The sequence below is a fragment of the Mercenaria mercenaria genome, chromosome 15 (assembly GCF_021730395.1).
Source record: "Mercenaria mercenaria strain notata chromosome 15, MADL_Memer_1, whole genome shotgun sequence".
Taxonomy (NCBI): Eukaryota; Metazoa; Mollusca; class Bivalvia; order Venerida; family Veneridae; genus Mercenaria; species Mercenaria mercenaria.
The window spans coordinates 5,445,034-5,457,273 of NC_069375.1; the positions used below are offsets into that span (position 1 = coordinate 5,445,034).

Genomic DNA, 12,240 nt, shown 5'->3' on the forward strand with positions numbered 1-12,240 from the left:
TCTTTTTGCTGTATGTCAGTGTCAGTTTCTGCCTAGTTAGCTCTGTAAGGCACACACAAAGATTTGCAACCTGAAGATTTTGTGTTCACAGGAGCACGTTGATGAAATTTTATCATTAAAGTCTACTGTTTGCTTGATCCCAGGTTTGCGGGTAACTACTCTCTATGGCCAGTATTTTTTGGTTAAAAGTTTTTTTATAAAGTCAAATATCTGTTACTCTCAAAGCTTTTGACTTGCAATTTAAAACGGTTACTTACTATCAAAGTCTACACCAGGAGAAACAATCCCCATAACTCTTATTTGAATTTTGACAGAGTTATGCCCCTTTTTAACTTAAAAGTTTTTGGTTAAAGTTTTATAAAGTTTTAACTGGCAAAGCTCTAATTTAGAGTCAAGCACTGAGAAAAGTGGAGTGTGTTTTAGAGTCTTATACTGGCATGTTTCTGTGCATTTCAGTTTCTTTTATAGGCATATCAAGATCTGTTGGGCTTCTTTTATAGGCATATCAAGATCTGTTGTTTCTTTTATAGTCATATCAAGATCTGTTGTTCCTTTTATAGGCATATCAAGATCTGTTGTTCCTTTTACAAGCATATATCTGTTAGGTTTCTTTTATAGGCATATCAAGATCTGTTAGGCTTCTTTTATAGGCATATCAAGATCTGTTAGGTTTCTTTTATAGGCATATTAAGATCTGTTAGGTTTCTTTTATAGCCATATCAAGATCTGTTAGGTTTCTTTTATAGGCATATCAAGATCTGTTCGGCTTCTTTTATAGGCATATCAAGATCTGTTGTTTCTTTTATAGTCATATCAAGATCTGTTGTTCCTTTTATAGGCATATCAAGATCTGTTGTTCCTTTTACAAGCATATCAATATCTGTTAGGTTTCTTTTATAGGCATATCAAGATCTGTTAGGCTTCTTTTATAGGCATATCAAGATCTGTTAGGTTTCTTTTATAGGCATATCAAGATCTGTTAGGTTTCTTTTATAGCCATATCAAGATCTGTTAGGCTTCTTTTATAGGCATATCAAGATCTGTTAAGTTTCTTTTATAGGCATATCAAGATCTGTTAGGCTTCTTTTATAGGCATATCAAGATCTGTTAGGCTTCTTTTATAGGCATATCAAGATCTGTTAGGCTTCTTTTATAGGCATATCAAGATCTGTTAGGCTTCATTCTGGCAATGAACAATGCAGTAAAGGGAAAAAAGATGTCGGCAGAATGTCAGATGTCACCAGTAAGTTCAAATTATTTTTATCATTCAACCTGAAAGTACTACTCAAAACTTACTAATGATGTTATATATTATGTAAGAAAATGCATGGACAAACTTCGCAACATAAAGACAGACTGCCCAGCACTTAAGTGAATTGAGTTAACTGAATTTCTCCAAGTCTCATGAGTGATCAGTTATACATATGATCAACATGTTCAAGTTAAATGATTTTCAGTGGTATTTTTACCATTGATTTGTCAAATTCAGTGTTTGTGTTCACAGGAGTGATTAGTGTAAAGCAAGTTGAATGTTCTGATTCAGTGATTTTCATTGGAATCGCAGCCTTTAGTCTGTGGTATTTTAAAATGTCTGCGTGTTTAAATGATGAGAGACTTAAGTATGTTTCGTATGAAACAGTGTGTTGTTTTGATATTGATTATTCTCTTTGCAGTTTCTAACACATTTGATGGAACTTCTAGATACATTAGAAAGTTGGATAAGTGAATTTCCGCCTGTAGATCAACCACAGAGATTTGGCAATAAGTCCTTTAGGGACTGGTTTGATAAACTACAACAGGTTTAAAATCTTGTTTTTATTATCTAAATTATGAGCAGCTTACTTTAATTTTACAGTCCATGCTTGCACATGTACCAGTTTGCCAATGAAATTCAACATACATTGTAATTGTTTTTAGAAAATTTGTACATCGGACAGGGCATAGAAAAATATTATATTTTTAGCTCAGCTGAGCACAAAATGTGCAAGTTGAGATATAATTGTGAGTCAATGGTGCAGGTTGGGCTACAACGCCAGCGGTCCGGGTTCGATTCCCGGTCGCGGCTGATATCCCGACTGCTATTCAGTGCTGGGTGATTTCCTTAAATTGGTACTGTTTCCAGCAGTTTCGGCCAGACTGGATGCTTGGGAGGTAAATATGACACTTGCTGTGGGCTCGGCTGGAAATAAGTTGTTCCATCCATTCCAGGTGGGGACTTTCGTCGACTACCCACGTTAAACAAGAAACTTTACTTTACCTTTACCTTTTACCCTGTGTCCTTAGCCATGCATGTCTGTCATCAATAATTTCACTGCTTATTCCAGAGGTAACAATTTTAACCCAATTGTAATGAAACTTGATCAGATTGTGACCAGTCCTTCAGTAAACTCTCAAGGGAGTTTGTTACTGGGTGATTTAGGGTAAAAAACAGGGTCATTAGGCCATTATATAGGTTATATAGATCATATTTTAATACTCTATATGTCCCATTTTCTACCTTATCTTAATAAAACTTGTCAGAATGTTTGTCTCTGTAAAGTCCTGGGATACCTGTGGTCTTAAACTAGGTTACCAGGTGAAATCATACAAAAACTTGTTAACACTTCAAAGACCACAACTTAACAGTTTAGACTTGCTCCTCTTAAAGCTTTGTCGGAACATTTGTCTCCATGAAATATAGGTCAGTTTCAAAACTGGTTTACCTAAGGTAAAAAAAAAACTAGGTAACTAGATCAAATCATGGAAAAACCTTATTATCTCTTCAGAGGAAATGATCTGAATGAAACTTTGTGAGAATATTTGCCTCCATGGGATCTAGGTCAAGTTCAGATCTTAGTTACCAGAGATCAAAAACTAGGCCACTAGGTCAAATCGTGGAAAAAAACTTTCATGAACATTCTAAAGGTCACATTTTCCGTTTGATCTTCATAAAAAGTGTCTGCGAAGTCTACATTGTAGGTAAAGTTTGAAACTAGGTTGGCTGAGGTCTTATACTATGTCACTTGGTCAAATCATAGAAAACATTTTCTCCTTGATCATCATAAGACTAACGTAGATATTTTGTCCCTATGGAATCCGGGTTAAGTTTGAAACTGGATTATCATAAAAAAGTAGATCACTAGTTCAATCATAGAAAGCCCTAGTTTACTACCTGATCTTCATGTTACTTGGACAGAAGATGTGTCTGTTTAAAATCTAGGATAGATTTGTAAGTCAGCCATTTGGGTGTAAAACTAGGTCAGTAGGTCATATCATTGAAAATCTTGGTTAAGCATCTGCCTGATTTATATAAAACATGGTTGGTGTGTTTTGTCAGTATGAAATCTTTTTTAAATGATATCACAGAAATGTGTCTTTGGTGACCTTGTACCAGGTTTGTTCAAATTAATGCATTTAGTAGAAAAAACATGACCATCTACAAGGGCGTAACCAGGGGGGGTGCGACGGGTGCGATCGCACCCCCCTTTTTCGGCTAAGCTTGCATTTTTCATTACACCAAAATACCCTTGAAAGCCCAGTCTTTGATTTTTTTCGGCTCGCTACGCTCGCCAATTTACATATATTTACTAATATTGACGCTGTAACCTTTGTAAAAAGTCTGTTGATTACCGTCTATATCTCAAAAATCAATGGATTGAGCACCGGCAGCTTTTTACCTAACGTTTCAATGTTGAATCTGGCGATTTTACAGAAGGTTGGATGTATCTATCAACTAACCTGATGAGAAATAAATCTAACATAAGTTATTTTGTAATTTTTACATGAACTGCATATGAAATCAAATTTTACAGCTGTGCCTTTTCCTTTCAGTATATTTTTTTTAATTGTAGATATATTGTAAGAAAAATACAGTGTCATGCTACAGCTGCTAAAAGAGAAAATTTATTTTGTCGTGCGTTATAATTATTTCTTTTCTTTCTATAGCTGATACCTAATTCACATTTAACCCGTGCTGCGCGCGATAATTCCTTGCGGATTTTTTGGGCATCGTAGATGGCTATGGGCTACGGCGTATGTATTCACATTATATACAAGCATCGTGCCATTTTTGTACTGGTTCTATGTATGGAAATCGTACAAAGCCCGTACTGCTTCCGTGCACGAAGAGGCTGCGCGGAGAAGATACAAGGTAAAAGCCTGGACGGCAGTCTACGTGCTTAGACATTCTGGGGATCAGTCTGTCTACCATCTCCCGAAACATGGTAGGCTCGATTATGAGGTAAGCTTAGAAGTCCCCATAGGATTCCGGCATCAACTCCTGCATCAGGGTGTCCAAGTGTCCGAGGGTGGCCCGTCGAAGCAGCAAAGGTTTCACGCATACCGTCCTCTTCCTGTGCCTCTGTCGGGCCTGCTGCTCATCAAGAACGACAAGGCTTGTAATCATCTGCTTTCTTCTCCTGACCTGCCTCAACTGCAACCGCAGGTATGCCGCTCTGAGTCTTAGGAAAACTATCATTTCTCCGACAAATAATGAAAACATGTCGGAGATGGCCATTTATATATAACCATCTGAAAAATGTGGATGATGTGGCCGCTGTAGGGTTGCCGAACGATGATTGCTTAGTATTCGTGCGTTTTCATGGGTACCGCACGGGCAGCTAGCGACAACCTTGACGCTGTGCGAGGGCCGTGCAAAGGTCCCACGAGTCTACAATCTCCGTACGATTTCGTCTGGGCAACATATCCACGAAAAATCGCGCGTTGGCTGCACGATCAGCGCAAGGCCTCCTAAAGATGCCCGTGCAGGGATTTGCAATGCCATCTGCAACACGTCTACGAGTTGTGGGCTTTCGAATTTTCTAATTTGTATAACTTTTCACTAAGCAAAATCGTAGAGGCTGCGGAGCCCGTGAACAAAAATTGTTCTGCCGCCTCCTGCACGGAAAGGAGGATACGGGCAGTCTACGGGCTCCAAAGACACATCGCAGGCCAAATGTAAACTAGGCATTACTTGCCAAATATTCTCAGCTGTGTACATATACATGTCTAATTATTCTTTGTATCTTATTATATGATTTTTAGAAAACCCAGAGGATTACTTGTATGCAAAAATGATTATGTATAGCTTTATACCTTTTCACAATAGTGGAATGAAATATATAAAAATAACAGTTTAAGTTTACATTAATTTCTAATAGATGGTACGATGTAAACTTTGTTTCATAAACAACAATGACCTTATTCTATGCACATCACATCTGTCAAATATTTTTTAAAAAAAAATAGTAGATCTATGTCTTTCTTGATATTACTTTTGTATTATTATCATTATCTTAACTTACTGATCTGAACTTAAAAGACATTATGTACTATTCACAGAAAAAAAAGCGAAAAAAATAAGTCACATATCTACCCATCAGTAAGCTTTCAAATACACGCCAAATCGCACGAAATTACTTCTTAATTTAAAAATTTTCTGGGGGAGGCCCCCCATACCCCCACCTGCGGGAACTTAAAAGACTTTATGTACTATTCACAGAAAAAAAAGCGAAAAAATGAGGCACATACCTATCCATCAATAAGCTTTCAAATACACGCCAAATCGCAAGAAATGACTTCTAAATTTAAACATTTTCTGGGGGCCGCCCCCATACCTCCACCTGCGTGAACTTAAAAAAGACATTATGTACATTCAAAGAAAAAAAGCACAAAATGAGTCACATATCTACCCATCAGTAAACTTTCAAATACACGCCAAATCGCACGAAATGACTTCTTAATTTAAAAATTTTCTGGTGGAGGCCCCCCACACCCCCACCTGCGGGAGGGGGTTACCACACCTACCCCCCTTGTCAACTCGCACCCCCCTCCGAAAAATCCTGGTTACGCCTATGATCTACTATTGTGATCGCTCGATGTCCGGCATCTGTCTGTCTGTCTGTCGTCTGTCAACATTTAGCTTGTGTTTGCGATAGAGGCTGTATTTTTCAACTGATCTTCATGAAATTTTGTCAGAATGTTTACCTTGATGAAATCTAGGCCAAGTTCCAAAATGGGTCATCTGGGGTCAAAAACTAGGTCACTCAGTCAAATCAAAGAAAAACCTTGTGTATTTTTCAATTGATCTTCATGAAATTTGGTCAGAATGATAGCCTTGATGAAATTAAGATCAAGTTTGAATATGGGTCATCTGGGGTCAAAAACTATGTTGCTAGGACAAATCAAAGAAAAATGTTTTGCATGCGATAGAGGCTTTATTTTTCAATTGAGGTTGATGAAATTTGGGCAGAATGATTGCCTTGATGAAATCTAGGTCAAGTTCAAATGTAGGTCATCTTGGTTCAAAAACTATGTCACTAGGTCAAATTGAAGAAAATAATTGTTTACACTTTAGAGACCACATTTTTGGTCCATCTTAATGAAAATTGGTCAGAATATTTGTTTCCATGAAATCACTAGGTCAAACATGTTTACAGTGTTATGGTGTGTTTCTCAGGTGAGCAACCTAGGGCCATCTTGGCCCTCTTGTTCTTATATAAGTATGTATACAGTATTTCCTGTATGCATATAGCGGATACTTTAAAGATTTGCCTGTCAACAAATGCTGGTCCAATTTCAAAATGAAATAACTTATTTTCCATGTGCAACACTCTGTCAAAATTATTCAAGCAATCTATGAAACAGCTGAACAGTCTAGGAAACATCATGGCCTTTTTTAGATTTGAAGAAGAATTTTTAATGGAAAAGTTCTTTGTGTTTATACTATCTATTGTCTTAAAAATATCTTAATGTAGACACTTTGCAACAGCTGATTCAAAGAATTTCACTGATCTGTTCTGTTTGTTGAATTTATAGAATGCTAAGCAGTTAGTTGATGGTCTATTAGATGATAAGTACCAGAAGGCAAGTGAGGAAATTGCAGTATACCTTGTAGAAGCTGTTGGGAACCAGACAAGGATAGATTATGGCACAGGTAAGCTGGGCTGCAGTTAGGACTTAACTTTTGGGAACTAGACAAGGATATATTATCATAAGGTTCAGCTACAATACTCTAGGATAAGGTAGGCTGACGCATTAATACAATTACTCCCACCTCTAGAGTACAAATGTAACTAAGAAAGTGCTGGCCCTTGCAATAACTAAAACTGCTTTTGTCTGCTCATTCTGCATGGCCATTACAAGCTGGGAAACAGATGCGCAGATGCGCAGGCTGGTCTGGATCCATGCTGGTCGCAAAGCCACTATGTTGGTTTTCCCATAGCGTGGCTCAAATGGGCTGCAACTGTTATAGAGATTTGTATATTTCAGGTCATGAGATGGCTTTTGCAGCATTCCTGTTCTGTTTCTATAAAATAGGAGTGTTGAAAGAGTCGGATGCCGAGGCTGTAGTCCTTAAAGTGTTCAGTAGGTAGGTATATACATGTATTTGTTCTCAAACAAGGGCTAAAATAAGTGCTGCTTGAGTACTCTTAGCAGGGTGGAAAATCATCAGCACAAGGTAGTTGTCCTATGAATACATGGATTGTATACAAAAGTTTTAAAATGTTTCAGCCCTAATTTCATGAGCATAAAAGTGTGACATCCTTGCCATTGGTCGATACACACTGTGATTCTTAGTTTATAAGGAAAAAGTACTACTTACTGTGTCAGACAAGATCTGAAGTGAGAGAATTTGTTCAGCAAGGTCGTTTGTTCATCTTTTGGGAGAGTCAGATGTTGATAACATAGTTTAGTTTATACTAATTTATTTTAGCTTGATTGTGATGAATGCTTTAAGCTTATTTGAGCCACTCTTTAGTCCACCAGTACTGGTGTCATATGTTGATAACTCACACATGTCAGTAGCATTATTAAATGACTTTACAGGATGAGTTATATAACTCTAGCTTTTTTTACTTCACACATATCTTTGGCATCATTATTTGACTTCACAGGACAAGGTTTGTAACTCTAGCTTTTATTTATTTCACATATACTATACTATATTATATTATACCAGATTTATGTAGTTCCCCTTGCATGATAAACACGTTCAGAGGTGATTTACATAGTTTATTTTTTGTCAAAGTTATTCATATCTTAAGAAAATTTGTTTAAAGTTTTGTTTGTCAGCAGGTTTATCAAAACAAGCTCTGCCAGATGCTTTCAAACTTTCTTCAGCATCATGCCGTATTTAAAGATAGAAATTTCGGTTAAAGTTTTGCATGTAAGCAATTTTCGCAAAGTCTTTTATGCAGACACACGTCTTCTGCATCACGAGTGTTTTTAAGTTAAAAAATTCAAGTTATCTCAGAATAAAATGCTTAGTCCCTTAGAATTTGTGATACAGAGTTTATACAAATGTTATACAGATATCTACTGCTGGTGCGGAGTCTGCAACAGACCTACAGAATGGAGCCGGCAGGAAGTCAGGGGGTGTGGGCGTTAGATGATCATCAGTTTATACCTTTTATATGGGGGTCTTCTCAACTCATAGGTAATGTTTCTGCACATAAAGATTATAAGGATCTTACATGCCAGTTTGTGTAAGACAGGCTTTTTCTACCCGAGGGACAATGTGGAATGAAAAACCAAGTGTTAGCAAGGTTTTTTATCCAAGCTGTCCCGAGGGTTGGAAAACAGCTGTCTTACACTGTCAGACATGTTAGATCATTTTTCTTGCCTATCACGTTTAAAACAGATCGTGGTGACATATAGATTTGGGTATTTTCTGGCATTATTTTTATAGTTTATGACGTCGTAATAGTGTCAGTACTATGTGACGTCTCCTAAGTGCATGCTATTTTAGACAGGGTTTCTCCCTAGGGAATGACAGGAATATCTATCCCTGGTGTGTGATTGGACAAATGTTTACTTTCCCTGCTGTTTATAAGTAATTTATAATAATGTTTGAGGGTCTACTACTATGGCTTGGTAAGTTGAAAACATCTGCAATTTGGTAAGTTGATCACTACTACAGCTTAATAAGTTTATAACTACTACAGTTTAGTAAGTGAAAACTGCATTAACTTGGTAAGTTGATCGCTGATAAACTGGTATGTTGATAACAACTGCAACCTAGTGGGTTTTAAGCTTACCTGAGCACGAAGTGCTCAAGGTGAGCTTTTGTGATCGCCCTGTGTCCATCGTCCGTCGTCGTCAACAATTTGACTGTTAACACTCTAGAGATCACAATTTTGGCTCAATCTTAATGAAACTTGGTCAGAATTTTACCCTAAATAAAATCTTGGACGAGTTCAATATCGGATCAAATCAAAGGAAAAGCTTGTTAACACTCTGGAGGCCACAGTTATGATTACAGTAAACCTCGCTTATAAGGAACAGCTTGGGACCTCTAAAAATTGTTCCTTATAACCGAAGTTCCTTATATCCGTATAGCGAACTAGTTCCTTGTAACCGAGGTTTGTATAACGAACACAATCTGCATAGCGAACACTATTTGACTGACGTTTGAAAAGGGCTATGTGTTCACACTCCGGGCCGACCATGAATCAATGTTGCAAGTCTAGTAGATCTACCGGTCCTTTCCTGGAGAGATGGTAAGGTAAACTGCCTGCATGTTTATGACTGAAATAGTGTTGAAACACGGCGTTAAACCTAAACTAAGCCAAAATGTACATCGGTAAGAATGGCAGTAATTTGAGTTTATTTTTTGTCGTTTTTTTTTCTATTTTCTTTTTTTCTACCTTCTTTTTTTAGAGAGTGCTACATTATGACTATGAGATATGTTGCAGTTACTCCCCTTACCTTGCTCGACTGCATTTTATGTGAATAGGCATCAATACTAATACAAAAAAATGTTCAAATTTTAATTACAAAAATGTTTAATTAGACTACCCATTAAAATCTAAAAGTAGAGTGTTACTCTGACGTCATCAGCGATTCACTGTTTATTTCTGGTTTTCAATAATTTTTATTCTTTATGTCTGTTCGCTATAACCGAGGGGTTTTCCATTGAATTCCATACTTTGGGACTAGAAAAAGTGTTCCTTATAACCGAGTGTTCCTTATAACCGAGTTCCCTATAACCGAGGATTTTTACATTGAATAAAGAAGGAATTAGATCGGGGAATTGAAAACTGTTCCTTATAACCGAGTGTTCCTTATATCCGAGTTCCTTATAAGTGAGGTTTACTGTATATCTTCATGAAACTTGGTCAGAGTGTTAATCTTGATGTTCTTTAGGTCAAGATCATGTTGGGTCAAAACCTAGGTCACCAGGTCAAATCAAAGGAAATGCTTGTTAACACTCTAGAGGCCACATTTATGACCATATCTTAATGTTACTTGGTCAGAACGTTAATCTTGATGATCTTTAGGCCAAGTCCAAATCTGGGTCAGGTGGGGTCAAAAACTAGGTCACCAGGTCAAATCAAAGGAAAAGCTTGTTAACACTCTAGAGGCCACATTTATGACTGTATCTTCATGAAACTTAGAATGTTAATCTTAATGATCTTTAGGTCAAGTTCGAATCTGGGTCATTTGGGGTCAAAAACTAGGTCAGCAGGTCAAATCAAAGAAAATGCTTGTTAACACTCTAGAGGCCACATTTATGAACATATCTTAATGAAACTTAAAGGGAATTCCTATAGTTTTTTATGCGCATCTTTCTGCGCAGCCGACACTTTCTATGGAAATCTGAACTGAAGTCAACATTTGTCGAAACATGTTACAGACAATTTTAAATATGAGGTTTCTTGAATGAAATAAGTTTTATCAGTAATCAAATGTTGATACTGGTTTATGTTGTATTGACAAGTATCATGCCTGACAGATATCTTGCTATTTTTGTGGTTGTGTTTCACATCGCATTTTAGTACAAAGACAGTGTTGTTCATAATGTAAGATAATTGACTTAGTACTGATAAGTCAATATCACCTTTCAGATTATTTAGCATTCAATTATAGAAAGAATTAAGAATTTTAAAAACTTTTTTTAACTTCTAGCGCACATACATGTAATCAGTTTGGCCAGGTTCGCGCCACTTTCCGTCCTAACAGGTGTTGTATTCTAGCGGTCTTAACATAAAATTTAGCCTGGTGACCCATACATTTTTTGGCATTTTTATGTTCACAATACAATTATCTATACACAAGAAAAACAGGAAAAAATTCTATGAAAGAGTTTTTTCAAAATTTAAAAAAATATTCTTCACTATGGGTATTTTTCATTGAAAAAAGTTCACAAAAGTAAATATGAAACAATATTTTTTTTTCATTTGTACCAATTACTGTAAGGATAGAGTATTACAAATATGGCTATAATATCAAATAAGTATATAATAAAATTTGTAAAAAGAAAAAAACCTTATTGTGCTGTCTTGATGTATATTTTGGTTGGTATTTATAAAAAAGCAGAAAATTATGAAAATGTTGAAAAATCGCTGGCAGTTTCAGCAACAGTGGGTGTGTTTAAAACAATTTTTCACAAAAACAAGCCTGGTGACCTATTGTTTTTATTTGTTCATTGTTTTCAGCACAAAATTTCATATCATATATGTGAATTTAAAAAAAAATCTATGAAAGGAAAAAAACTATAGGAATTCTCTTTAATCAGCGTGTTAATCTTGATGATCTTTAGGTCAAATTCATATCTGGGTCAGGTGGGGTCAAAAACTAGGTCACCAGGTCAAAGCAAAAGTAAAGCTTGTTAACAATCTAGAAGCCACATTTATGATTGTATCTTCATGAAACTCGGCCAGAATGTTAATCATGATGATCTTTAGGTAATTTCGAATCTGGGTCATGTGGGGTCAGAAATTAGGACACTAGGTCAAATTAAAGGAAAAGCTAGTTAACACTCTAGAGGCCACATTTATGACCATATCTTAATGAAACTTGGTCAGAATGTTAGTCTTGATGATCTTTAGGCCAACAGGTCAGGTGAGCGATACAGGGCCTTCATGGCCCTCTTGTTTTACTGAAATGATTTAAAAAGGAATTCACTAAGACAGCTGCCATTACTTGAAGCAATCGGACTGTTAGGTTTAAGTAAAAAATAACATTTGTTGTTGCTTTGTGAAATAAATAACATAAGCTCAACTCAGTGGAGCTTTCACAGGACACTACTTTGAAGAACAAAACCAATTATACCATATCTCTATTATACCATATCTCTGTTATACCATATCTCTATTATACCATATCTCTATTATACCATATCTCTGTTATACCATATCTCTATTATGCCATATCTCTATTATACCATATCTCTAGCAATTTGTTGGTACCCATTAAAAGCTCAATGGACTGAGATCTTTATATTCAAGCGCCTGGCCAAAGGACAGATGGCAGTGGGAG

At 36.4% G+C, this 12,240-nt stretch overlaps 1 protein-coding gene across 2 annotated transcripts in view; it reads left to right on the forward strand.

Annotated features, from left to right (window-relative positions):
• The window catches only part of LOC123541544 (serine/threonine-protein phosphatase 2A activator-like), a 28,293-nt gene that overhangs the window by 4,091 nt on the left and 11,962 nt on the right, over positions 1-12,240 (forward strand). For both annotated transcript variants that reach the window (XM_053524438.1, XM_053524437.1), the window contains exons 3-7: positions 1,157-1,243; positions 1,674-1,799; positions 6,796-6,913; positions 7,249-7,348; positions 8,292-8,416. In XM_053524438.1, coding sequence (XP_053380413.1) covers positions 1,157-1,243; positions 1,674-1,799; positions 6,796-6,913; positions 7,249-7,348; positions 8,292-8,416 — 556 coding nt within the window. The remainder of the gene's footprint in view (positions 1-1,156; positions 1,244-1,673; positions 1,800-6,795; positions 6,914-7,248; positions 7,349-8,291; positions 8,417-12,240) is intronic.